Below are 27,703 nucleotides of genomic sequence, written 5' to 3' on the forward strand. Positions count from 1 at the left end.
GGAACAGACTAATTTGCATACAGCCAGGTTCTGAAACTGGGATGGTGCAGTGAGCTAAAAAACGGTGTTGGATCTAGCCCTGATCTCTTGACTGGGTGAGAGCTTTCTGCTTAATTCAGAGACTCTGTCCCTCACCACCCCTTGTTGTAAATATTTTTGTCCACCCTAAGCGTGGAAGGGTATTCTCAGATGTGAGACCCTTGCTCATTGCACCATCAGGATTCAAGCAAACCGGGCCGAAGCCCGGGAGCTTGTTTCCTTCCCAATGTAAGAATTGGCTTTTGTAGTTTGGTTTGCCCTGTTCCCATCATGCACTGGGACAGGAACAGACTAATTTGCATACAGCCAGGTTCTGAAACTGGGATGGTGCAGTGAGCTAAAAAACGGTGTTGGATCTAGCCCTGATCTCTTGACTGGGTGAGAGCTTTCTGCTTAATTCAGAGACTCTGTCCCTCACCACCCCTTGTTGTAAATACTTATGGACCTGCAGCACCGATTGTGCCACTCACTACAGGAGCCCTTTAAAACATCTCAGGCCTGCCATTGCAGTCTGTGTTTGTACTTTTAAACTGGCCATTTGCCCTGCAAAATAAACCTTTTGCCAGGCGCAACCCTTCCTTTTTATTACATATAAGCCACTCCTAGGTTCAGCCCTGAACAGCACAGAGGGCAGGGTACAATGTGTTTAAAAAAAAGACATGTACTTTAAAGGTTTACATGTTCTGATGGTGAAAAACTCTTAAATTCGTTTTTTACTACTGCTTCCTCTCCCCTAGGAAAACATTGAGTTTCCATATTACATTTAATAAGTCATAATTTTCAATTGGAAGCAGGTAGACAAATCAAGTTTGGTGCCCAAGGAATTGAATTGTAAAGCCCTCTTTAAAGGTAAGGTTGGATTTTAAATCAAAATTTTGGAAATGCAACATTTAAAAATTTACAAGAAAACCAATGTGTGACTGGATAAAAAGATGATTGTAAAACAAATTATGGAGGATCCGAAAAAAAATCCACAAAATTGGAACAAATGCTGTATCTTTATGCATAAACGATGGCTGTGCGTCCGAAGTGGGATGTTATGTCGCCCCACATCTTTCAGTTACCATTTAAAGAGTTTACATTTTCTTGTCTTAACCGCTTGGGGTCTTCAGCCTGTCCCTGGATCACATGACTAGTCGTAGCTGGCAGTTGGTTCTTGTATATTGCTCCCAGACACAGTAGGGTAGGCCCTGCATTTGCCACCTGCGACGGCCGAATGTAAGAGCGGGGGGATGCTGCTGCGTCTACCCACACCCACCGTTTGCTATTCCACTGCCCAAACCGTGAGATGAAAGGAAGGCAGATGTTGGCAGGATGGGCAACTTTGACTTAATGAGGGGGACAAGCTGTCACCTACCACACTTGCACATCACAAAGGCTCTGCTTGAACACACTCACATAGGGTTTTTTACCCATCTTGTGTGTCCCCCGACAAGTTGGGACCAGAGCAGGGAGGAAGGAGATGACTGACACTTCAAGTAGGTGGAAATCTCCAGAACCATCTTGTACATGAAAGAGGAGTGGGTACCACATGAAATGTTATTGTATATTGTTGTCTATTGTATATTGTTGTGCATACATAAATAATGTATCCTCAGACCCAACTCCTCAGTACACATCTGGACAAGTGGAAGACTCATAAGAAGGGGTGCTGTGCTGCAAGGCGGACTGCCACTCTGTTGCCCTTCTGTGCTGCCCTGCTGCCCTCCTGACCTTCTGCCTGATTGAGATTGACTAGACCTGCATCTCAAACTCAGGAACACCAGAATTACTCCAAGGCTAGTTGGCTGGTCTTCTGACCAGAGCCTCAGACACAGAAGGTTCCAACCACTTTGATTCCAGTACCTTGACTCTGTCTGCTTCGAAATGGATCCCAACTGCCAATCATACTACAATGTCAGGGGAGTTGAACAGGATCTGCAAGAATCTGGTGGTGAAGAAGGGGTACACTAAGCAAGACCTTCAGGATGCTCTGCATGAGTTTAAGGTAGCACGCTGTTGGGAACACCCTATAGGACCAAGACTATGATGACCCTGAGAAGGAGGATGAGGAGGAGAAGGGAAATGACTTGTCAATGGCTCCAAAACAGAGAGGAAGGCCCACAGAGATTGGATCCCCTGTTTAAAGTAGTGTATTGCCTTACAACCTGTCCCCTAAAGAGTTGAAGAACAGACATGCTGAGTCACCGGAGGCTGCAGTTAGCCAGACTTCCTGGAGAAGAGAGAAGAGTTGAGGTAGAAAAAGCCTTAGCGGAGGAGAGAAAGATTAAGGCAAGTGAAGGAGATGGCTGAGGGGGACAGAGCGTTGGAGAAGAGAAAAATGTTGGTGGCTCATGAACTAAGTCTAAAGGTGATGAATTTAAAGGCCAAACAGCTGTCAGAGTCCAGCAGAAATGGTGCTAGTGATACCGCATTGTCCTAAGTAGATCAAGGAGTCCCACATACCAAAAGACCTGGTGTCCAGCTTTCAGGTGGTGGATAATATTGATAGGTGGTTTGCAGCCTATGAGGCAGCCCTTAGAATACAGTGAGTTCCAGAAGAGTTTTGGGGGGCAGTCCATGGAGACACTTGCCAACTGTAAGTAGGGATACCCTGTTGGTTTTAGAGGTGGCTGACCAGATGTCCTACACGCCATGGAAGCAGCCCATATCAATAAGTTTAGTCTCACCTCAGAGGGATACTGATTAAGGTTTAGGAAGAATTGCATACTGATGGCCAGTCATGGGTAGTCCTTCTGGACTTCTCCAATAAGGCACTGATGGGTTGGGTAAAGGGCAGCCAAGTGAGTAGCTATGAACGATTGTATGAACTAATTTTGAGAGAGCACCTGCTCAATAACTGTTTCACAGAGTTGCGCCAACCCCTGGTTAACTGCAAGCTTACTGACCCCAGGGAGCTTACAAAGGAGGCAGACCTCTGGGTTAGTAACAGAGTGTCTGGGAAGGTACCTGTGAGTGATTCTAAGGAGGGTTGTTCAGGCTTCCCCAACAGAGTAATTGTTGTTCTCAAGATCTCTAGACCCGAGACATGGCCCGGGTTTTGGGATATCTTCCCTCGTCAGTAGAGAACGTAGTTGGGGTGGAAGAGAAGGCCGCCAAGTAACCGTCACAGGCCTCGATGCCTAACCGGCATGCAGGTGCCTCATCCAGAAGGTCGTCAGCTTGAAGGCTCAGGGGAGCACATTTGTAGAATCAACTGCAATGGATCGCACACCGCCAGCCCCTCCTCCGGATCGCCCCTAAGGATTCTGGTACATATAGTTCGTAAGTGGTTCACCTAAGTAGGTGCAAGTAAGTACTTGTTGTTCTCAAGATCTCTAGACCCGAGACATAGCCCGGGGTTCGGGATATCTTCCCTCGTCAGTAGAGAACGTAGTTGGGGTGGAAGAGAAGGCCGCAAAGTAACCGTCACAGGCCTTGATGGGTGCTTGTCTAATGTGCATCCCGAAGACCAGTAGGGCCAGGAAGGGTGGCAAATATTTCCGCCTTCTGGCGGCCCGTAGTTGGAATACTCTTCCTCTTAGACTCCGTTCGGAGCCTACGGAGGTTGTCTTTTGCAGGGAACTTAAAACATACTTGTTCCCAAGGTGTTAGACGCAATAGGTTTAGGAGCTGTATTGGGGGTTGCTGAGGCCACTGAATAGCGCGGGGACACACTGGTTAGTGTAACCAGGCGCTGTATAAGCTCAGAATTATTAATTATTATTATTATTGAATTTTATGTCACAATTCTGAAAATGTCACTTTTGGAAAGTATCTTTTAAAAAAATTAAGTAATGGATTTAATGTTGTATTAATCTTAGCCACTTGCGATCAATTGGTTCCGCATCCCATTCCCTTATTTTTACCCACCATGCCACCTCAATTTGTTTATAATGCAAGCCCTAAGTGGCAGTGGTATGCCCAGACATGACTCCCATGCTTACTGTGCCACTGAAATCAAGCTGTAATTGGACGATGAGCCCTTATCAGGGTGAAAACGGTCCTAGTTTGCTTAAATTCCTGTTCAGGCAGGACCTGGCTTGAGACTTTGGTCTGCACTGTTCCCATGAGGAGCAGTTTCAATGTTAATTTGCATATGGCTGGGTCCATAGTGAGGTGGTATGATGGGTGAAAAATAATGGGTTGGGATGCAAGTAGAGCTATTAGCAGTGACTGAGATGAATTCAAGCATTCCATCCATCCTCTTGTTGCTGTTAATGGAAGGAATGGAATAGGCAGTTGGTGTTTTTTCGTACTAACCAATTTTTCCCTGCAGCCTTCCCCAGGGCACATGACTAGGTGTATCTGGCACTTGGTCCTTGTTTAATGCTCCCAGACAGTGAAACAAAAGCAAGATAGGTGAGGAGAAGGGTTGCTTATAGGTCAGTTCACTGGCTCAGGAAAGGGTAGTCAGAGTAATCCCAATGAGCTCAGAAAAGCATAGAACTGACAAATGCCCCTGCTTTACAGACCCTTCGTCCATGTTCTATAAACTAAGCAGGGAAGCCCCTCATGGTATTGATTAGTCTACCCAGGTTGTTGGCTGGAGGCGGGTTATGCTGGAGCTGGCTCTCTCTGCAGGATCATCCCCCAACCTTTTGCCTCCTCCCTCATGTTTTCTGAATTTGTTTTTGTTTGTCTCAGGACTCTGTGCACATTACCACTGTCAACCAGTGCTAAAGTTCTTGTGCTCTCTCTCCTAAACATAATATAATTGGCTTATGTCCAATTGGCACATTTAATTTACTTGTAAGTCCCTAATAAAGTGGTCCTCCATGTACCCAGCGTCTGTAAATTCAATGATACCAGGGGGCATGCAGCACTGATTGTATCACCCACTTACATAGCCTTGTAAAACATGTATCAGTCATGCTTTTGCAGCCTGTATGTGCAGTTTTAAACTGAGGCGGCCTTAACCTTCCTTTTTAATACATAACATCACCCTTAGGATAGGCCCTGGACAGCCCAGAGGGCAGGAGGCATTGTATTTAAAAAGGTGGACATGTACTTTTAAGTTTTACATGTCCTGGTAGAGAAAAACCCTTGTGTTTATTATTTCACTACTCTGCAAGGCCTACCTCTCCAATAGGATAACATTGAGTTTCCTTATTATATTTAATAAGTGATACTTTTTAATTCGGAGCAGGTAGACAGGTCAAGTTTGGTATCCAGGAAATTGTAATTTAAAGTCCTCTTAAATTGTAAAGTTTGAATTTAAGTCACAATTCTGAAAATGTCAATTTTAGAACGGCATCTGCAGAGTGTCACTGGCTCCCATGACTAGGTGGGGCTGACAGTTGATCCTTGTGTATTGCTCCCAGACATTTAAGCAAAGGGAAAATAGGTGTTGGCAGGATGGGCCACTCTGACTTAACGAGGGGGAGGACCTGTTACCTACCCCACTTGCACATCACAAAGGCTCAAACTGAACGCAGACAATACCAGGGTTGAGGTCTTTGGGGCACAATCTTGATGGGCCACAGACATGAGACGCAGCCTTGATGCTTTGCTCACAGACAAGAAACCACAAATTCATCAAAGACAGCAAACTGGAAATGGCTTTTTAAGTCAACGCAGTGGCTACCAGACAACATAAGCAAAATGATTACCTAACACATCATCATTTGCAGACTAGACTATGGGAACACCCTGTGTGCAGGGATAACCAACCAGTTCACAAGAAGGCAGCAGACCATCCAAAATGAAGCAGCCAGACTAGTCTTCAACCTCTGACTCCGAGAACACATCACACCACACCTTAGGGAACTCCATTAGTTTCAGATACTTAAGTGTGCACACTTCAAACACATCATCCAAACCTTACAAGCACTCAACAACACAGGCCCTAGGGACCTGAATAGCCATGGTCATTTCTGCCAACCTTTCAGACACCTCTGCTCCGCCTGGGTCTCCCTAGTACACACCTCATGCATACACAAAAGCCGAGCATGATGTTTCGTCTTCTCATACCTAGGTCTTAATACCTGGAATGACCCCCCTACAACACATCAGAGCCCACTCATCTCTTCTTAACTTTTGGAAGCAACTGAAGTCCTGGCTCTTCAAGTAAGCCCTCCAAGGCTGACATCACACACCGTATACAGAGCGCTTGTATAATCTGGTAGGTAAAGCACTTGAATACCCTCACAGGTAACTAGCATGCTATAAAAACACTGATCAAACAGTCACAGCCAGTGCAGGTAAGAGCAGGGGGGGTGGGCGGCGGTGTGGAAGTTGAGAGACAATGGAATATAGAAAATAACATTAAAAAAAAATAAAACCACTTACCTTGCGCTCACCGCATAGCCGAGTAGATGATGCGGGGAGCGCAAGGTAAGTTGCTTTATTTATTTTTTTATATTATTTTCCCTGTTCTGTTGTGTGTCGACTTCCCCCCGTCCCGCCCCACTGCTCTTACCAGCACCGGCCGCAACTGTGATCAAACAACATAACAAGTCGTGTTCACGCTTCATTCCCAAATTCCTTACCATCTTGACAGACTGTGGCATCTTTCCCAGCTCCTGGTATCACAATTTCAGTTACTACAGGCCCTCTCTTGACACCTAGAATTGTCACTATCCTGTAGTTGTAACTGAGTTTAAACCAGGCCATCCATTAAATCTTGGTCATCAAAAATGCAGTGGCATCGTCAGGCTAGAAGGCCTGGATGTCATTGGTATGAATATAAAAACAATGTCTACATGACTTGGTTAAGTGATTCAAAGGCTTGGTCTAAGTTTTAAATATGCTTAGATACTGTGGAACAGGGAGGCATCTTTCGGAACACCATAAGACAGTTATTTTGGCACAAGTTTGAATTTAAAACACAGTAAAGAGGTGGACCGGTGTTCAATTTGTTAAAAGAGGAGCAGTACAGGCCCCTCGCTGTAAATGCAGTTGATTGAATGATAGTGTTTTCCTGAGCAGCCTCCTCACCAGGCTGCTGTGTTGATTTACGGTAGCCAGCTACTCTTCTTACTGCACAGTTCTGACATTTACTGAGTGTGGCAACACCCAAAATCAGCAAGTGTGTAGTAATACCTTTGGTAATTCCAGGACCTGCACTGGATCAGAAACTCCGCCCAGTTTTTCCCCTGTAATCACCATCTATCATGCAATGGAGCCCTCTGTGTCCAAGATTATCACTGCTTAGATGCTTAAGTACAGCAATCAAAATCACAAAGACGACCAGTTTTGTGAAGTGTTCACTATGGCATGCACTGCCCATGCAGTGACGTTAATTTAATAATTTTTAAACCCTTTCAGCTATAAAATTCATAATGAAGTGGAATCAGCAGTTGCCACACATATAATCCTTTCTCCCTCATTTTCTGATATAGCCTACCTTACTGGTGTATTTATTTGGTATGTTGTAGACATAACATTCACACTGAAGCTACTGCATTTCCTTTTTGTTTTATCCCATCTATTTGTATTTTTCATGCCTCCCAGGAACGTTCAGTTTGGTTGTAGGAGCGAGTTTATGTTCCAGGAGCCAGTGGAGCTCCCTGTGGTGTGGTATGAATTTTGTGCTGAAGAATAATAATGAGCCTGGCTGCCAAGTTCTGCATAGTTTATAGTCTTTTAGTGAGTTGCTTGTTGATCCCAGAGTAGAGAGTGTTCCCATGGTTCAATTTGTTGGTGACCAGAGCATGATAGATAGTTTTTTTATAGTGTTGCTTTTAAGCCATTTAAAGAACTTGCTCAGCATCATTCAGGGTGTGGAAGCAGGTTGCAGTGATGACGTTGACTTGTGCAGTCATATCCAGTTTGCTGATTTCGAGGCTCGTGTCATAGGGTCTGGGTGTGGGTCCACCAGTTGGAGTACCATTGAGAGGCATTCTTGCTAAAGATCATTACTCCTGACTTGTCGGTGTTGAGCTCAATACATTTACTTTCATCCAGTTAGCAACTTCGGTCATGCAGGTGATGAACTTGTTTCTTGTGTTGAGGGTCTTGTCTGAGAGCAAGCGTATATGTTGCATGTCATCGGCATAGGAAAGGATGTTGATGTTGTGTGCACGGATAACAGTGGTCAGAGGAATCATGTATGCATTGAAAAGGGTGGGGCTGAGCGATGAACGAGGGGGCCCACAGCAAATGAGTCTGCAGGCTTCTGAGGAGTAAGATGCCCGCCTGACAGCTTGTATCCTATCTGTTAAGAAGGAGCAGTTCTAGCGGAGAGCGGGTCCTAGGATGCCTACATCTTGCAGACACATTATGAGTATGGGGTGTAATTCCCTGTCAAATGTTGCAGAGAGGTTCAGGAGAATGAGGGCTGCCATGTCCTTTCTGTTGAGGATCATGCAGATATCATCTGTGGCAGTGATGTTTCCATACTGTGTCTGGGCACGAAACCTACATAAAAGGTGTATGTTCAGACCCCTTACCTGGCTAGTGCAGAGAGGGAACTCCAATCAGCCAAAAACTGTTGAAAAAAGTCCACAAACTGAACTTATATTTTATGCTTTTAATTGATTGATTTGGCTTCCCTTTCAGCAAAAGCAAAGGGGGAAGTCCAGACAGCCATGTCTGAACTGACTGCTCACCAAAATGAGCCTGCAGAAGCAGTGTGTGAGAATGTCGAAATCTTTTCACTCTACCTTTCAAGTTAGAGGCAGCTTCTGCTCTGACTGTACTTCCTATTTACCTCAGTGCTTTCCATAGAATGAGGACAGAGAGGCAACCTATAGCACATTAGAGGTTAGGGAGCTGACAGCACAAAATGCCCCCTTTGCCGGTTTAACAGTAGAAATTGCTTAAAAATTGAACATTCTGATTGGCTGGCCAGCTCCCAACTTTCTATCAAGGGTGCTACTATGCTTTGTAATGTTAAATATTATAATGGTTTTTGCTTAGAAACAGTTTCCCAGTTCCACTCATACTATATGTATAAATTACCAAATTTGCTTGGGGAAGATCATCAGTGTCTAAAAGTGACATGTTAATGAACAAAATGTTGATCTTCTTTGTGTACATTCTTTTTAGGCTTAAAGAAGCATACTGCTTATACTCTGGAAATTTCATCTAGCACTTCCAAGGGTGAAGGTGTTCGCAGTGCCACACTGAACATAATGACTGAAGAAGATGGTAAGTTTAATGGAATTTGAGTGCGTTCATGCATCTAGCTTGCTGTCCTTGAGTTACTGCATAAACTGTATCTCTCACTTTTGAGCTTTTATAGTGCTCAGCATTATTATCCACATTTCATTGTTCTTGCTTTTTTTCATAATAATATATTTTAGAGTTTGAGAACTGATAGCATAGGTAAGCAGCATTTGTGTGGTATAGAAATTAATTGATTTCTAAAAAAGGAAAATCATCTTAGTCAGAACATAGGTACCCAATGTCGAATTTATTTTTATTTTAGCTCCACTGCATGAAAATGACTACTGGTGTGGCTGGTTAATCATGTTAAATCTCTTCTCTACCTATGTTAGTATTGGCTAAGATTTGATCCCCTTGTTTTCTGTTACCAATGTTTTTGTTGATAATCATATCTTGATTCTTTACATTTGTTAAAAATATTCATTATAAGAATTATCAGGTGCTATGACGGTAATACCATTTGTTATCTGTAATTTTCAGAAATGTCTCTGGCAGTCTTTTGCTGCCTGAGTGCAGATATGAAAATGACTAGTGGTAAAGATATTGAGCCTCATTTATGAGGCCTTGCGTCAGTTTTGCGCTTCTGATGCGTCACTTTTTGTGACGCATCGGCGGTGTAAAACATGCCTCCTGTTGCGCACTATTTACAAAGTGACGCATCTAAGCAGATGCGTCACTTTGTAAACCCCTGCACTACATTATACCTGCGTCAGGTATAATGTATGCAGGGGGCCGTTCCCCCGCAAAAAGCCTTGTAGAAGTGACGCAGTGAAATCTATGAGATTTCACTGCTTTGGGTGCCTGACTTTGGGTGCCTGAGCAGTGACTGCAATTAGGTTGTTAGTATATGGCCTTCTGTTTTAGAAAGCTAGGTCTGTTCTCATGGCCGGACGCAACCTAAATAGTAAACATTGTGCTATACATAAACTGTCGACCATAAGAATGTTAAAATCCATGTGTTAAACCTAATTTAATTTTCTCTGCATTCGCAACACTGTGAGTAATGAAGTGCTGGCGTTATAAGATCAAATTATCTCTTTATAAAGGAGTTGCTAAGCCGTTTCTTGGTCAGTGTGGATACTGCTGCTTGAGCTAGACCAAGATGTGTATCAGAATATATATTATATAGAGCAATATATTATTGTATTGATAGGCCAGGTACTCCAATTTCTAATTTCAGTTCATCGTCCGTAAAAAGAGGCACAAATTAATTTAAAGCAAAGGATAAAGGAACAGGGACAAGAAAATAAGTTGCTCCCATAGTGCATTTGGTGACACTTTGCACATTACGTGAATTGTTTCAGAGTCTGCATTTGCTTCAGTCCTCAGAGCATTTGGAATAGTGACCGTATCTCTTCTCTGTTAAATGTTCTTCGATGGTTTTGGGCAGCATATGTTACAGTTACAAGTGTTATACTGGATAACAGTGCAGCGGGTAAAGGCCTTGAGAGGCTGGACATGCTGTGAGAGCTGCCAGTGGTGGCTTTAAGGATGTGAGACTTGGGGGCAGATGTATCATCATTGCAGTTTTTGAGTCCTTAATTGCGAATTTCAGTTAATCGCAATTAAGGACTTGCAAAATGCAATGTATGTAGGTTTCTCAATAATAACTGTGATTCCTACATATTCCTTGATTGTGAATCACAAATTTTGATTTGCAATTAAGGAATACTGTTGTGATCGTACCTAGGACCCTAATTAAATATTCCCGATTTATGCCCTCATTTGGTTATGACAAATTATATCCTTATAAAGGCATAAGAATCATATCCATATTTAGTAATTGCCAATGCAATCCAAATACGGCAAGGCTACTTCCTTAGACTCCTAGAAAATACAACGAGTTTTTTCAACAAACCAAACCTCCAGCAACCTGGGATTTCCCCATGCTTTTGTTTTGATTTGGCCTAGAACTCCTGCGAGCACTGAAAGAATGGCCAGTTCTTAGTGACATCTTTTATTGTCGTCTTATGTCCAACCTTACGTCAAACTTGGCACCTTCCAGGTATAAATATTCCAACGTTTGCCTTAAGCAACACATGGTGGTGTGGAGCAGAGCGGCTATCTACTTATCCCAAGCCTAGCTGATGCGAGTGCCGAAGGAAGCCGTCCCTCCCATTTGACGCACTGAGAAAGACGCTCTCTTTTTCTCCTGCCGAGAAAATCCAGCTCCAATGTTTCCAGTCACCCTTGCGGGTTACTGGGAGATCGAGTCCTGAGAGCGAGATACAAGACCTCCTTCATTCTAAAACCAAGGTACGGAGCTGATTAGATCCTTAGAGAATTCTTGAGTCAGATTATTGGCAAAACTAACTTAACTTAAAAACTCCTTTACTCCTTCCCACGTACTAGGCTTAGGTTAGGTACACTGGGGTAGGCATATCTAGAAGCATCAGTTGAGTACGTTTAGTCAAACTTTTATCATTGTATGTAACTGTATATATTTTATACCTTTTAAGTATCATATGGCTCAGAAACCATATCAATGCTTTTACAGTATTACAGTATTATTTCATAATACTCCTTTTACTGTATGCACTTTACTTTATAAAAAGTATTGCAATTGTGGCAATTCATTTCTCTTGCATGAGAAAGAAAGAACACCTTTTATTGAAAAGGCCCGTCTCTCTATTTCTCTGCACTCTGGTGAAACTAAGTATGCACGATTGACTGAGGGAAATAGCTATCTATTGTTTTCACACGACTCTGGAGATGCACTCCTTATTCTAGGGAAGCAAAGTTGTCATGTTTATGAGGTTGTCAGAAGCTGAATCCCTTCTTGTCTAATCAGGGAAGTTCACTCCTCCCTGTTCATTCGAGAAAGTTTCTAGTGACCTCTGAGCTAGCTGGCAAACCTAAATTAAGTCTAACATATTCAATAGAGACCTGGTCGACCTCAGTCCTACGTCTAAACTATCGTTTATGTTATTCCAATGCACAGAGCCTATTGGGAAAATAGGAACTACACTACAATACCTTCCCATCCATTCCTATGGGCCTCAAGCCCGATAGGAACGAATGGGAAGACATTTGTAATTTGCGAGTACCCAATAGGTACTCGGAAATTGTGAATGCAATTGCAAGGGTCCAAGGGTGCCAAAAGGACACCCTGTTGCACCCCTGAAATATGCATATGTGCACATGTGGCACAAATACATGCCCTAAGGGCGTGTATATGCACCACATGGCACTTTGAAAAATGCAAAAAAGCAAATTTTTCTAGGAAATCACAAATTACCACCAACTTGAAGTTGGTGGTAATTTGCGATTTCTTAAGGCAAAATCGCACAACTTGGGTGCTTCCAGAATTGCATTTAAGGAATCGCAATTGACGATTCCTTAAATGCATTCGCAAAATAAGGAATTGCAGATTTTGCTATTCCTTATTTTGTGATGGCCTTTTGGGGTGATACATCCCAAAGGCTTTTTCCCGTTCGCAAACAGACCGAATCTGAGAATCTGCCCATTTGCGAACGGGAAAAACGCTTCATACATCTGGCCCTAAGTGTATTGGACTTGGTAGCTGAAGTCCTCCATGACAGCCTTTTTTTTTATGAACATGAGCCAAAGAGTTAGGATAGGGGCAATGTAAAGTCCACAAATAAAGCTATTATGATTTATTTTCATAACTATGCATAAGTGTCACTGGATTTGAAAATGTTGAATGATGATTATGAAGAAAATATCATTTAAATATGGCATTACATGTTCCTTAATGAAGTTTAATCCAGATGTAAACTGAAAATCTGCAGTTTGATATTGAAAAAGATGAAGGGGAAAGGTTCCATAGGGCCTTTACATGGAATGTATGACATTACAATGCATACGTTTACAACGCCTGCCTTTACAATGCAGTTTTTACGTTGCAACATCCTTTACAACACATACATTTACATCGCATACCACTACCACCATTTATTTTAAACTAAACTTACAACGCATTCCATTACATCACATTATACCTTTACAACGCATACCATTACATTTAGGTAAGTGTTGGATAGTGTAGGGGTAAAAATTACTATTCTAATTCCAGGGGGTGCAACAGGAGGGTTCATGTTGGAAAGTGTAGGGGTAAAAATTACTATTCTAACTCCAGGGGGTGTAACAGTAGCTTAAGTGTTTGATAGTGTAGGGGTAAAAATTTCTATTCTAACTCCAGGGAGTACAACAGTAGGGTAAGTGTTAAACAGTGTAGGGGCACTCTGCATTGTAATGGTATGAATTGTAATGACATGCGATGTAATGCCTGCGTTGTAGTGACGTGCGATGTAGTGTCATGCATTGTAGTGACATACAATATAATGGATGCGTTGTAGTGACATGCGTTGTAAAGGATATTGCGATGTGATGACTGCATTGTAAATGTAGTGCGATGTAATAGTTGCGTTGTAAAGGTTGTTTTCCTTTACATGTAGTGCTAGATTGAAAATTGTACTGTCATTCTGACAAGAAACCTTGGGGTTGGAGTTAATTGTTTTGGGTGGTATGGAACCAGATATTGCTAGATTTGTCTTGTTGTAAATGATCTTGCATCTCATTTCATGCATAAAGGAAATCCTACTAAATGTAACCTTTATAGTAATACATTGGAATGCTAATGCCCACAATGCACTGCACAATAGAAAACTTAAGACCTATTCCTCTTCCCTCATATGTATATTTCCTACAACATCTAGGTGTAACTCTAGATTTATTTGCTGTTCACCATTTCTGAGTGTAGCATTCATCTATGTGTAAATCTACATGTCTACACTCCTTCAAATCACATGTGAAGCCTCCTACCACAGTAAGAATGAGTGTAAAGTTACTTCTAGTAACTTTCCACAAGGAGGTGGAGAACTCGGCCTTCATGGTGGAGAGCTTCCTGTGGGAAAGTATAGAGAATATGTATAATTTTTTTTTGTTTAAAACAATCATTAAAAATATTTGAATGTGTAATATAAATGTAAATTCATTTAAAATATTTATTTACCTAGAAGTAATAAAACATTTTACTGCAAATAACTAATCAAATTTAAAGTGTAATAAAAATATCTATTTAAATACTTTGATTTCATTTGTAAATCGTTTTAAAACAGTAATTTAAAAACATCCCACCCTCTCTAACAGTTCTATTTTTCATGCAATGTGAATTACTTTTTGTTAAAGTTATGTGTTGAAGTATTTAAATTATTTTACATTTTTAATAACGTCTGACAAGGTTAATGTATTTTAAATGAAGTTTATTATTACATTTTATAATAATATAGTTTTTTAAAAATGATTCATTTATTTATTTACTTATTAACGAGTTTTATATAGCACTGGCCAGACCTGAGGGTATATTACAAATGTTGAAACAAATGTCATTTATTTAACATTAGTACATTTGAGATGGTAATTTATTTCTCTCTCTCAGTTGACTGATTGATTATCTTTATTCGATTATAAATATATAATAAGATAGAAGAATCTGGGACATAGGACTTCAAAATGTGGTCTGCGAATAACATTCTGAACTACTTGATGTAATACTACCGTAGTGTGTATTACAATTCATGAATTAGGCCCCACGTCTACTGAAAAAGTAGAAATCCTATTTTGTTTCTACAAAATTAAAAGAGCCTAATCTCTTCAAAAAAGCTGACTCCTTGAAAAGGACTAATTTGATCCTCTTTATACAAAAGATGACAGAGGCTATTGAAAGCCTTCTAAACCTATGTTGTCCCGTCAAGTTTCTATTGCCAGCGAGTTTATTTATCCAAGGCTTGACTATGGTGGGGAAGATGGCAGCTGCAAACCTTTTTGGAACCTGAGCTCTAGGTCAGTTGATAATGACCCAGACCTAGATATTCACTTTTTTTGTATGCATAGTCATCCATTGAAATGTTAAAAACAAAAAGAAAATATGAACTTTTACATAGTACCTACGATGGCTCAGAAGCTGCTTATATGATACCAGGACTTTCTGTCTTCTTCTGGCAAATACCCTACAATGCACACAATTTTCAAAAAATGAAGATAATGCACTGATTAGTCTCTGAAGAGTGGGGAACAAAATAAACACAGATTACTAGAAATGTGTCTGAACTATCACAAGTTTTTTCGTAGAGATTAAGAAAGAAATTGTACTATTGTCCTCCAATTCAAATCAGTCTTAGTGCAGTTTTGCTGCTTTTTGACCCATTCAGAATAAACAGTGGGTCTTATCTGCACAATCATACCATCTGTCTGAGTCTTAAAAAAATAGGCAAAAAAAATTGTACAAGCAACCAGTATGTACAAAACACTCAATTTCCTTCAAAGATATAAATAACAGAGGTGCTAGCAGATAATTTTCAAAATGAATAAAACACAGCTGGCAGGAAATTCCGATAGCCCTTAATAATTTAGGGTCGGATTTAGAGTTTGGCTGATGAGTACCCCTTCACAAAGATAACAGATATCTCTTCTTATTATTACATGTGCAATGTATCCTAATGTTCTTATAATAGAAAGACAGGACATATGTGGATGAGTACCCATCTGCCAAATGATAAATCAGGCCCTTAACTTTGCTACCAGCAGAAAGAGGTTGAGCTTCAGTGGGTCAGTATCAGCTTCACGGGTATTTACAAATCTTCAGACACAAACAGTATTCACATACACATTTCGGTACAGCATAATAAGAGAACACAGGAGATGATTATTTAGAGTTATATGCCAATTCCAGTCTAGGCCTTACCAGGTGTTCACTATGGAATTACCAGTAACAAACCAAGGAGTGTGAGTAACCCTTCAAATACCCCGAGACCTTGGAGAGTGGGAAGAAGTTGAGGTGCGGGGTAGCAGCCATGGAGCCAACGGGATGTCGAGTAAGGATGCACCAGTTGAATACACCAGCCAGATAGCCTCAGACTGCAGCAAGGAATGCTAGTACCCTTGGTTTGAAAGTGGTTTCAAGAGTCAGTTTGACTGGGCTTCTTTAACCCCATGGACAGGAAAGGTTAAAGAAGGGGCCTCTCGGGGAGGAAGAAATAGCTAGCTAGTTGCAATTTGACTAGATCGTGCTGATGCCCAGGCAGGAATGACTGAGTGAGTGGTTGAGCTTGTTTCCTGCTGCTAAACTGTGGTACAGCCCTGGAAGAAGCTCACCTGGTATTTTATGAGCTTATAGAATGAACAGGGAGAACGTAGTCATTTGTTTGACATGTGGAGGACCTTAATGGGTTTTTGGAGCTAACTGCAAAAGGCATGACCTCAAAGGGAAAGATTGTTCTGCTTCCCCAACTCAAAGCTATTTGTCACAATGACAGAGGATTCAGTCCTGTGGTGAAAGTTTCTAACCTCCTGGATCCCTTCCTTGTTACAACATTCAACCCACCGTAATTAAGGATCTCAGGCTTCAATAAAGTGATTCATTCCAAAGTTAGAACTTGGGACTTGGACAGAGTGTGAAGTTAATCAGCACAAAGTGATCTTAGATTCTACTCAGCTTTGTGTTCTTGGTGCCAAAACTTAAGACATGTACATTATGCATCTGACTTTGAGGTACCTTTGCCAAGTAAAGGATCTTGCTTGATCCACTGGAGGAGTTTGGCTTTCATAACAATTACTTAGTCCCAAGATAAATGTTTGACCACTGCGACCCAATAGCTTTACATTACCTCCAATTCATCTAAGAACTTTACTAATTCATACCTTTGGACCTTTTAATGATATTTTACCCACATGTCTGTCATTTTCAGACATATGAAATCAGAAAGATGCATATCCAGAGAGCCACATACTGAGGCAGTTTAAATTTCTGACCATAACAAGCAGGCATAATAGAGAACATTGACTGGTTTCTCATTTTGGTGGAGTTTTAGTATTCTCTATGCCAGTGTTGTGTATTTCTATTAAAGAAGCAACCACACATAAAGGATAGGTCTTTGGATCTCCAAAGTATGATGAGTACAAACCTAGAAAGAGGGGATTGCCCTACACCGGAGATGGGGACTGGATAGGAAGAGCAGCGATGATTTGGGAGGGGTGTATTACGTGGAATGTGTTTCTGTGATTCAGAAAACAGAAAGAAATAACAGCATAACAGTGTAACAGATCCATTAAATGTAAAATGTCTTAAAGCTAGGGGAAACAAATGACAGTTGTATGATTAGTTGGATGTAACCAAATATATCAGTTGGCTGGAGGCAAGCATTCCCTTTTCACCCAGGATAGAACCTACTCTTTATGGGGTTTATGGAGGTTTCGGCTAGAATCTTAAAAACTATTTTATCTGGAAATGAGTGTTCTTCTCAAACCTCAATTACATATCCTCTGTAAATCTTAGAGTGATGTCAGTCTGACAGCAAGGCTAAGATTCAGTGTATCGTTGGCAATGTGGTGCAAGACCTACTAGTCGTGCAACCTGGTGCACAACCTAATAGTGTTCATGGATCTCCATTTTAATAGGTGTTGATTTAATCTGTTCACTTGTCGTTCTAATAGGCACCATTAACTGGACGTAGGCCTAGGGTTTCTAGGTACCACAGAGTGATTTTGCAAATTATAGAAATTATGGAAATGTGCATATCCAATAAACAATAACTGCATTTTCAGTTTGAAGTTATTTGTTATGAAAAGCTGTCAGGTTTTCCAATGAGAGATTATAGAAATACTTCCTTATCACCTTCAATGCCAAAACTAAATTTCCACTACAGCACCTTTCCTGGAGCATGTGTACTGTGTGTTGATTTAAATCCCCATACATGTCGAATGCCTGGAAGCACAACATCCATATTTTATGAGTCACCAGAAACCTCTGGGGGAGGCGGGGGGGAGGAGAAAGGTGTGGCAGTTAAAGAAGTGGCATTTCTCACCAATCCTTTAGTTCCACAACTGATATGTGTACTATATGTGGATTGACAAGAGCAGGAGGAATACAGAAGCTATTGGAATTATATGCAGGGATATGAAATTAAGCCCTGCTTGCTTTTCTTCCTTACTTTAGGGCAAAATGTCAATCTTTCTACACATCTAGAATAGTCTACCTAGTCCCCAAATTTTGGAAAAAGAACCAGATTGACAGAGAAATGGCTCACCTTTTTTCATTGCCCTATAATTTGAAAGTGCCCATGGCCTGTTTAGTCATGAGGGGCACGGGTGCTGTCCTAAGCACTAGACTGCTAAATGCAAGCACAAGTGATATTTTCTTGCTTATTCTTGAAATAGTCATTTTAGCAGCATGCTTGCTGGGTAACATGCCCCCTCTTCACTTGAAAAGCAAGAGCTTTATTCATGATATGAAGTCTTTTTAATTTAAAGTCACATACATCATCTGTTGGGGAATAACAAATAGCTATCTTTTCACATTTCCTTAAATAGACATTGATGCCCAGTTACTTACTGGTAATCTTCATTACTCCTGGTCCTGTTGTCCTCGTCCCATTCATAACAAAGTGCGATAACACTATCTCAACAACAGAAAAAAAGAACAAAGGAATGCTGGCCCTACCCCCCCCACCTCCCCTTGGGAGTACAAATATGTACCTATCCCACATTCCCTCTGAACTACCAAGCCACAGATGAAGACCGGCAAGCCGGCAAGTCTGGGAGGGAGGGTAGTGATGAATGGTACAAGGACAATGAGACCAGGAGTAATGAAGGTTACTGGTAAGTAAAAGGGCATTACCCCCAGGTCCCTCCTGTCCTCTTCCCATTCATAACAAAGTGAGAATACCCAAGCAACCACCAGCTTTCATCAACAACAAACCACCAGAACACAAATCAGACAGCAAAACCCAGCGATTTATTGAAACAAGGAGAACAAAAAATTCAGGAGCACAAAGCCTGCAGTACCCCCAAACTGAAATTATTCTCATCCCCCTGCAAATTCTGGATCCCATAATGCCTCAGAAAAGTATTAGAGGAAGCCCAAGTGACCGCCATACAGATCTCGGACAGGGACACCCCACGAACCTCAGCCAAAGGAGGCTGCCTCCCCCCCCCCCCCACCCCCTGGGTAGAACACCCGCCGGAGGAGGGGAACTTGAAAGAGAATAAACCAACATAATGACCTGCTTTAGCCAGCGAACAATGGAAGAAAAAGAACCCTTCCCCTCACGAGAGGCAACTCCAAAAGAGACAAACAGGGAATCCAACTTCTTAAAGGAACGTGTATGATCAAGATAGACACGCAAAGCCCTGCAGACATCAGCAAGGACCAAGAAAGATCATCGACAGAATCCTGATCTGCACACGAAGCAGGTAACACCTATTCCTGGGAATGTTGGAACTGCGAAGAAACCTTGGGGACGAAGGCCGAATCCAACCGGAGGACCACTCCATTGTCCAAACAAGACAAAAATGGCTCCTGAACCATCAGAGCCCCCAACTCCCCAATGTGCCGAGCCGAAGTAATGGCCACCAGAAAAGCCATTTTTAAATTCACAAACTCGATGTCCAGCTCAGACAAAGGCTCAAATGGAGGAGGCACCAGAGCCCGTAACACCAGGGGAAGATCCCAAAAGGACGGCTGGGATACAGAAAAACTCTGCAACAAGTGAGAGACCAAATCCTCCACATCTGACAAATTCCCCCAAAGGGAACAGAAGCCTTCATTTTGGCCCACTGAACCCACAAAGTGGAAACAGACAATCGCTTCTCAAAGACGTCTCAGAGAAACTGTAGCATCTCCAGCATAGAGCAATACAGAGGAGACTAATCCAGAGCCCGAAATCAGCACTGGAAATTCCCCCATAGACGTCCATAGGATTTCAAAGTAGAAGGCTTACCAGACTGTTGCTGGGCCAAGGCTAAAGGTTCTGGGAAACCCCAAAACCACCTCCCCTGCCTCTCAACTTCCACACCGACAGCTGCAGTTGCAGGAGAGACAAATTCAGAGATGACCGCAGGGGAGATGGAAAGCACAGCCAACAGCAACATAGTGGGGAACCAAGACCGACGAGGCCAAAACAGAACCGCCACCACCAATATCTACCGGGATTCCTGGCCCAGGCGAGACAAAAACTGGGGGATCAGTGCCAGTGGAGAAAAAGCATACAGCAGGTGCGACGGCCAAGGAATGGCTAGAGCATCCACCCCCCAAGATCCCTCCTGCTGAATCCGGGAGCAGAACCGGGGCAGCTGGCCATTGTGCCGGGAAGCAAAGAGGTTGAGATAGGGAATAGCAAACCTCCTGCACATAAAAAGCCACTGCAGTCAGAAACAACTCCTGAGAGGTGGGTAAATAATGACTGAGGGCATCCGCCACACCTTTGTCCACACCCCAAATATGAACTGCCGAGAGAGACAACAGATGCCCCTCCGCCCAACAAAACAAGGTGATCATAACTGCATTCAGAGACTTGGAACTGGATCCCCCTGATAATTCAGGTAGGCCACTGACACCATGTTGTCCGAACGGACTACCACATTGTGCCACAACAACTGACTGCAGAAACCCATCAAAGCACGTGACACCGCAGTCAATTACCTCCAATTCAAAGAACGCCGACCCTCCGGAAGGGACCAACAACCCTGAACTGACCTGGACTTGATTGTCGCCCCCCCCCCACCCGAAAGCACTGACATCTTTTGTCAGGACCACAAGAGGAGAGGGCTGCAACGGGAGACCCAGAGATAGATGGTCCGACACCGTCCACCAGATCAGGACAGGGAGGATGGACAGAGACACCAGAACCAGAAGAACCAGATTGTGTGACAACAGATTCCAACGTGCCAACAGATACAACCAAAGATGCCTGAGATTAAACAGTGGCCAAGTCACTGTAAACACAGTCGCTGCCATGAGACCCAGAAGCCCTAACCAGAGAAGAACAGCAAAAGAGCCCCATGCCAAGAACCTGCGAGGAAGTGAACCCAAGGTCTTTGCTCGAGAAACATACAGGAACACTCTGTTCAGAACAGCGTGAAAGTGTGCCCCAATGAAAGTCAAGTCCTGCGAGTGCTCCAGCTGACATTTGGGAAGGTTCAGAAGACACCAATGACCTCGCAACGCAGAACATACCACTTCCCAATCCACCAACAGCCTATCATGAGAAGGAGCATGGATCAAACAATCATCCAGGTATGAGTAAATGAGGACACCCTGAACAAGGAAGGAAGCCACCAACGGTGCCACCACCCTGGTGAATACCCATGGAGCTGAACCTAGGACAAAAGACAGGATCTGAAACTGGTAATGACAGTCCAAAGGCAAAACCTCAGGAACCGAGGAGAGCTGGGGTGAATTGGGACATGATATTATGCAACTAGGAGACTGAGGGTGCACAGGTAATGGCCTGGGAGCACCTACCGGATCACTTGCTGAAAAGTCTCCCTCCGGAAGGGCAGATGATCCACAAACGTGTTAAGGTCCTTCAATTCGAGGACCAATTGGAACATCCCAGTCACTTTGGAAACCAGAAAAATCAGGGAGTTAAACCCCTCCCCATTTCCAGAAGAGGAATGGCCTGAATCGCCCTCATCTTTAAGAGAAACTTGCCCCCCTGCGACAGTTCGGACCTCTTGGCCCGACAGGACGGGCAAAGATTTGGACAAATCCCTGAATCTGGAAGAGGCTCTGAATATTTGATTTGATACCCCTGACGAACAATCTCTAGAACCCACACATCAGAACAGGACTGCAGCCATGCCAGTAGAAAGAACCACAACCGACCTCCTCCAAAGAATCCTGTAGCTGCTGCCATATAGTCAATAACGAGGTTGCAGAAGAGAACCTGCCAATGTAAAGGAGGGTGAAAAAAGGACTTAGGTTTGCAAGAAACAGTTGCAGCAGAGGACTGCTTAAAGGAAGAAAAGTGCTTTTTCCCCTTAAATATTTTATGCAAAATGCCCTCCAATTCCTCCCCAAACATCATAGTCCTCTGAAAAGGCAAGCACAAGGTGCAAGCCTTCTGAGTGGAATCAGTCTTCCAGTTCTTCAACACCAGATTGTGGCAGGCAGCCACACCTGCACCACCGGAAAGGGCCAAAGCCCTCACCACATCAAAGAACTCATCCAAGAGGAACTCCACCTGCTTCTCGATGTGCTCCAAAAGCCCGGATCAGTCAGATGTATCATCCATCGACTAATACACATACTTGATATCAGAGATCAGAGACTAAGCCACGTAAGTGCCACAAATACCAGCCCATAGGGCCAGATGAGACTCAGAGTACAACTTCGGAAGGGAATCATCCACCTTTTTATCAACAGGATCTTTTATTACCGCATCCTCAGCCAAGGAAGTCGGACCCACAAGACTTGCCACAAAGGAATCAATTGTGATAGAATCAGGCCATTCCATGGACATATCCTGAAGTGGGTAAAGCTTAGCCATAAACCTCGGAAGCATGATATGATCTGGATCCTTCCATTCACTCTTCCGAACCTCACAGATGTAGGATGGACGGGTACATCTACCGCTACCAAATTCTGAAACTGCTGCAGCAACAAACCACCAGATGTGCTGGGCGCTTCATCATCAGGTAAACACATGTTGGATTGGAAATGCTTAAGTAAGTCAGACAACATATCCTTGTCAATATATTATCCCTTATGTTCTGCATCCACCATCCAATCCTCCTCCAAATCAGAAGAATGAGAGGAATGAAGGGAAGAAGACCCTTGGAACGCCCCACCCATCTCACGCAGAGTTTCTTTAATTAATCTCTTGATCCGAGCATCATCCCCCTCCCTGCAGTGTTTAGACTGCACCAGAGAAAGGGAGGAAGAAGATTCTTAAGAGGAAGATGAGGCTCCCTGCGGTGTTTAGACTGCACCAGAGAAGGGGAAGAAGAAGATTCTGAAGAGGAAGACGAGGAGCGCTCCACATGCTTGTGCTTCCTGAAATGCATCGCCATGACAGACCGAACACCAAGACGCCACCAGGCACAAACAGCACAAGGAAGCCCAGAGTGGACCCTCCAACCAGGTACCAACCAGACTGGACCCTGTGTCAAGATGCCAGAATGTTCATGGGCCAGATGGAAGAATGGCTGCAGGATAACCAAAACTACCTGGACAGGGAAACACCAGGACAACCCTTTGGCAGAAGTAAGATCAGCTCGAGCTGATCCACAGCAGCGAGACCAAGCAGCCACCAGGATCAGTTCGCGGGGACACCAATCTAGCCCGATCCACAGGAAAAGCACAAGAGCACGGTGCAGCCAGAAAGGTAGGATTAGCTCTGAAACAATCCAAAAACCGCTATGCAGTACTTAATCAGGCCAGCTGACATTTCAGAGGCAGCCGCACTGTCGACCGGCAAACCAGCGCCTAACTTCATGTCCCACCTCTCCCAGCTCTCCGCCAGAAGCAAGGCAACGAGACCCGGAAGGGAAACTTATCCCAGGAACAACATCACCGTTGTAAAGACATGCCCAGCAACCCTGGAGGCACAGTCCTGATTTCCCCTGCATCACTGGATCCTCAAGGAGGAGGAAATCCACAGTGTCCTCCCAAGTCAGGCAGGGAAGGATACATGAACATGCCACAATGCACCCACCTCCCCAGCAGTAGAACACGTAAGTAACCCAGGAGCTCCCCAGCTCCTAATTTGTTCCATTCTGTTGGGGATAGAATTAAAGAAAAGAGGGAATGATGGGATAGGTACGCATTTGTACTCCCCGGGAGAGAGGGTGGTGTGGGGTAGGACCAGCATTCCTTTGTTCTTTTTTTCTGTTGGTGAGATTTTATTATCTCACTTTGTTATGAATGGAACGAGGACAGGAGGGACCTGGGGCTAATGATTTTTCATGCAAGTAAATCCAACTGGCTAATGAACGCCTCCAAAGTAAAACTTGGCACAAGGTGAAAAGAATGCCTTCTGTTTTCACGAGAAACATTTTACAATCTTTGCAAACAATATGCAGATGACAAGAACATTGTGATAATTTTGACTAAACGGTATACAAGTATACATGTTCAAAGGTTTAGAAAACGTTTATTAAAATGCATGACAATACAAAAACACAAGAGTGAGAAAGCTCCAGAACTATTCCACCTAAAGTCCTCTATTCCTAACAAATATTACTTTTGAAAGACAGTGAGAGGAAAAGAGATCACTGATGGAACCTTCAGAACTCCCAAACATATTTTTGTGTCACTGCTAATCAGCATCAGCATAGCTGCAGGGCTATTGTGGAGTCATGCCTGCAGCAGGAGATGTGTTTTGAAAGATTAAATGAAATATAATTAATTTAGAAGAATAAAGAAAAGCAGCAATTCAAGTTCGTAGAATAAAAATCATATTAGATAACTACAGCGACGGCTCGTGGAGGGAGTTACGGTGGGGCAGGAGGGCGGGGAGGGGGAGGGGCAGGGTGGAGGTTGCTAAAAACCGGCATATGGATAGTTGCAGGTAAGTAAACAATTTAATTAATAAAACGAATTTCGTAGCTCGCACTGCATTGCATTTTGCGATGCAAGGCGCACTACGAAATTCGTTTTCTTAATTAAATTGTTTACTTACCTGCAATTATCCATATGCCGGTTTTTAGCAACCTCCACCCTGCCCCTCCCCCTCCCCACCCTCCTGCCCCACCGTAACTCCCTCCACGAGCCGTCGCTGGATAACTATGACACAAATTCAAAGAAAACTGATAGAGGGAAAATGTGTTTAACTGCCAGGCCTAGTTCCAGGTGAGACTGAACCATGAGAACAAGCTTCAACTGAAGTTTGTGGGCTGAGCCTGACAATCGAAGTTATCTTAGGACTTCGTCAGTTTCATGGAGACTAAAGTACCCTAGTTTCGTGCGCCCTAAGGTTTCATGAAATGAGCTTTTAACGGACCTGAAATACCGGTTTGCTAACCAGGTGAACAAGGAGAAATAAGAACACAATGTTTTAGGTGGCAGAAGGTTTGTTTGCTACATGGAGTGCGAGTTTAGCCTATGTTCATTAGTTTCTCAGAGTGAGTTTGATTCCAGAAGTTCTGTATAGGAATATGATTGAGCCACAAAATTACAAAGGGAGTTGGTCTCCCAATTCAGAGTTGCACTAAGTCGGCATGAATATAAAAGTAAAATAAAACTCCCACTTGACCTATATATACTATCACTATATGCTACCAACACTCGGCATCGCCTAGCTTGTCAAGATTAATTCAATGGACCAAAAAACAACAGGCAATGCTGTTCGAAAGCGCCTCCATGTTGGGAAAACACTCACCATCGCTTTTTTCCAAATATATTTTCTACGTGCCTGTTTGATGGCAGTAACTCAGTCTTTAGTGCCAATGTTCACATTCTCTTTGTCTACAGACAGTGTAGCTACCAAAACCTAACTATTTTTTCCAAAATACATAGAGTGCTGTGGGTTCGCCCCTTTCAGTCATTGTTTTTAACCAATTTCTTTCAGCTTTGGCTTCAAACTTTTTCAATCACACCTTGCCTCAGCACAGAGGAATATTTCTCTCTTATCTAATGTTATTGGGTGCATCCTTTAATCTTTAATAATGAGACAAATGCATTGCAAAGCATGTGGGACTATTTTCCATCTCTCTGCTTCTTCCTCTGGTGGCTCCACATGATAATACATGTACAAATGAACACCGGTGCATATCTATCTTCAGATGCATGAGCACATTATAACCATACCTATTTACCTTGTCAGAACTTGATTCTGTTTGGGCTCAAACAATGTCCCTTCCTTCCGGATGCTGCTAATCCCAAAATTGAAACAGAAAAGAAGCCTGTACTAGAGGATAAACTTGCTTTCAAATAGCACAGGTTCTGCCTAGTGCTAGTATTTCCAAACAAAAATGAGGGCTACTGTTCCTAAAGAGACAGAGGAGATATCCACAGGTTGTGCAGGATTTGGGCATGTGCACGCTCAGCATGGCTGTTTCATGTTGCCCTTACATATCCCAAAGGGATATCATGCTTCATCATAGGGCTGCTGCTCCTCATTAGTCTGGTGCTGTAATGCCCAACGGGTCCCCCGAAGAGTCACTTTGGCAGAGATCTTTTATAGGTATGCCGAATGATGACTACAAGGTAGAGTCTAGTAGGGGTGGTATCTCGTGTGATGATGTGGGTTAAAACTAGTCAGGGAGGCCAACAACTACTTTTAATAACTGGACCACCCTGTCAGCATAAAAACCTTTATTGGTAAATACTACCAATGGGGTCATAAAGTACCCTGGTAGTCTGATGTGAGTTTCCTCTTTAGGGTCCAACTCTACTCAGTAAAGTGCTAGAATTTAACCAGATATGGATCCCTGTGCAATTTTCTCAGCTGGGACTGGGTTATTGAAATGTTAACTTGAGACTACAAAGCTACAGAGTGTATTTAATACATCAGGGAACAGGAGCAGGACTCTACCAGCATCTCCTGACTAGCCCACCTTATCCCTGGACTGAAAAAACAACCAATTCAAAGCTGCATTAAACACTTTCTGTTGGTTGGCAGTCAAGCAGAGGATTGCTTCCAAACTTTGGTCCTTGTTTTTAAGCCATTGGGAGGTCACACTTCAGATAGTCTCTTCAGGTGATGCTCCTCTACCACACTAGGAGATGCTTAATGTCCGCCACACAAAACCGTCTCTTCCTCTTCCTGGCGAGATACTAATGATTTGTTTTGGATCACTCGATCTTCACAAGGTACCCTCTGTCGAGCTCCCTTCCTCTGCCCCATTGTATGAAGGTAGATTTTAAGAACACCCAAAATTATTGAAGATCTTCTTTGCCCAGCCTCCTCTGTGCTGTAGTGTGAGTGCTATACAAAGCGGTAACTGCATAAAAGTACAGTATGTTAAATGTGAGGTGATGAAAGAGATTTTGACCTTCAGTACATCTTTATGTGCGTGAAGTGCAAGCTTGATGTGTCTTCTGTTATGTGATGAAGTAACTATTCCTCAGACTCAAGCAGAGATTGGACAGATTTTAATTGAGGTAATGGGTATTTTTAATTCACTGATGTGTTGTAGTCCATGGACTGTAACTGGTACAAGTGAGCTTGAGTTAGACCTTCAGTGTTTGATTTATAGGCAGGTATCATTTTAGAAACTGGACCCAACATTTAGATGTCAATGCAAGGTTTCCATGACATTCAATATCCAATGGCTTTGTGTCGATTTCAGTGCTGCACAGAATATTATGAAGTTAAACAGTAAGCACAGCTGGCAGATAAGTTTGCAGTTAAACACTTACTGGCATCCTCTGGCATCCATAACGCAAAACTGGCAAAGTCCCACCACCGCCTCTTTCATAAACATAGGCTCATGTACCCAGATACTAAAAGCGCTCAGATATATTTGAAAAACCCGGCAAACCCTCACAAGAAATGGGGTAGATCTGATAGCGTTTTGGAATACGCACCATTTCCAGCACCTGACTTGGAAGCACAAAGTGTTCAGAGTGTGAGACGAAATGTTTCACAGCTCTACTAATAGCGGTGATTATGTTCTCAGTTACCCAGCAGGGTAGGACGGCTATGACCTGCACTCTCTTTAAGGGCAGCCGGGGGTTCATTGGAAAAGAAAAGCAGAGGTGATGGTAAAACTTTGCAAAGCTTTTTTGTGAAGAGTTTTAAAAATCTGCTTACTTTTTCAGAAATAAATGTTAGCAAAGTGTAAATTTAGATTTTAAAGCTTTGTTAATGTATGCTTTTGAGCAGTAAGG

General features: G+C 42.9%; 1 protein-coding gene across 1 annotated transcript in view; it reads left to right on the top strand.

The window, feature by feature from the left end:
* PTPRQ (protein tyrosine phosphatase receptor type Q) overlaps positions 1 to 27,703 on the top strand; it is a 1,452,710-nt gene that overhangs the window by 896,100 nt on the left and 528,907 nt on the right. Inside the window, exon 36 of the mRNA XM_086919596.1 lies at positions 9,010 to 9,111. Within this exon, the coding sequence (XP_086775722.1) occupies positions 9,010 to 9,111 (102 nt within the window). The remainder of the gene's footprint in view (positions 1 to 9,009; positions 9,112 to 27,703) is intronic.

This window comes from Lissotriton vulgaris, chromosome 1_1, assembly GCF_964263255.1.
Source record: "Lissotriton vulgaris chromosome 1_1, aLisVul1.2, whole genome shotgun sequence".
NCBI classification, from domain to species: domain Eukaryota; kingdom Metazoa; phylum Chordata; class Amphibia; order Caudata; family Salamandridae; genus Lissotriton; species Lissotriton vulgaris.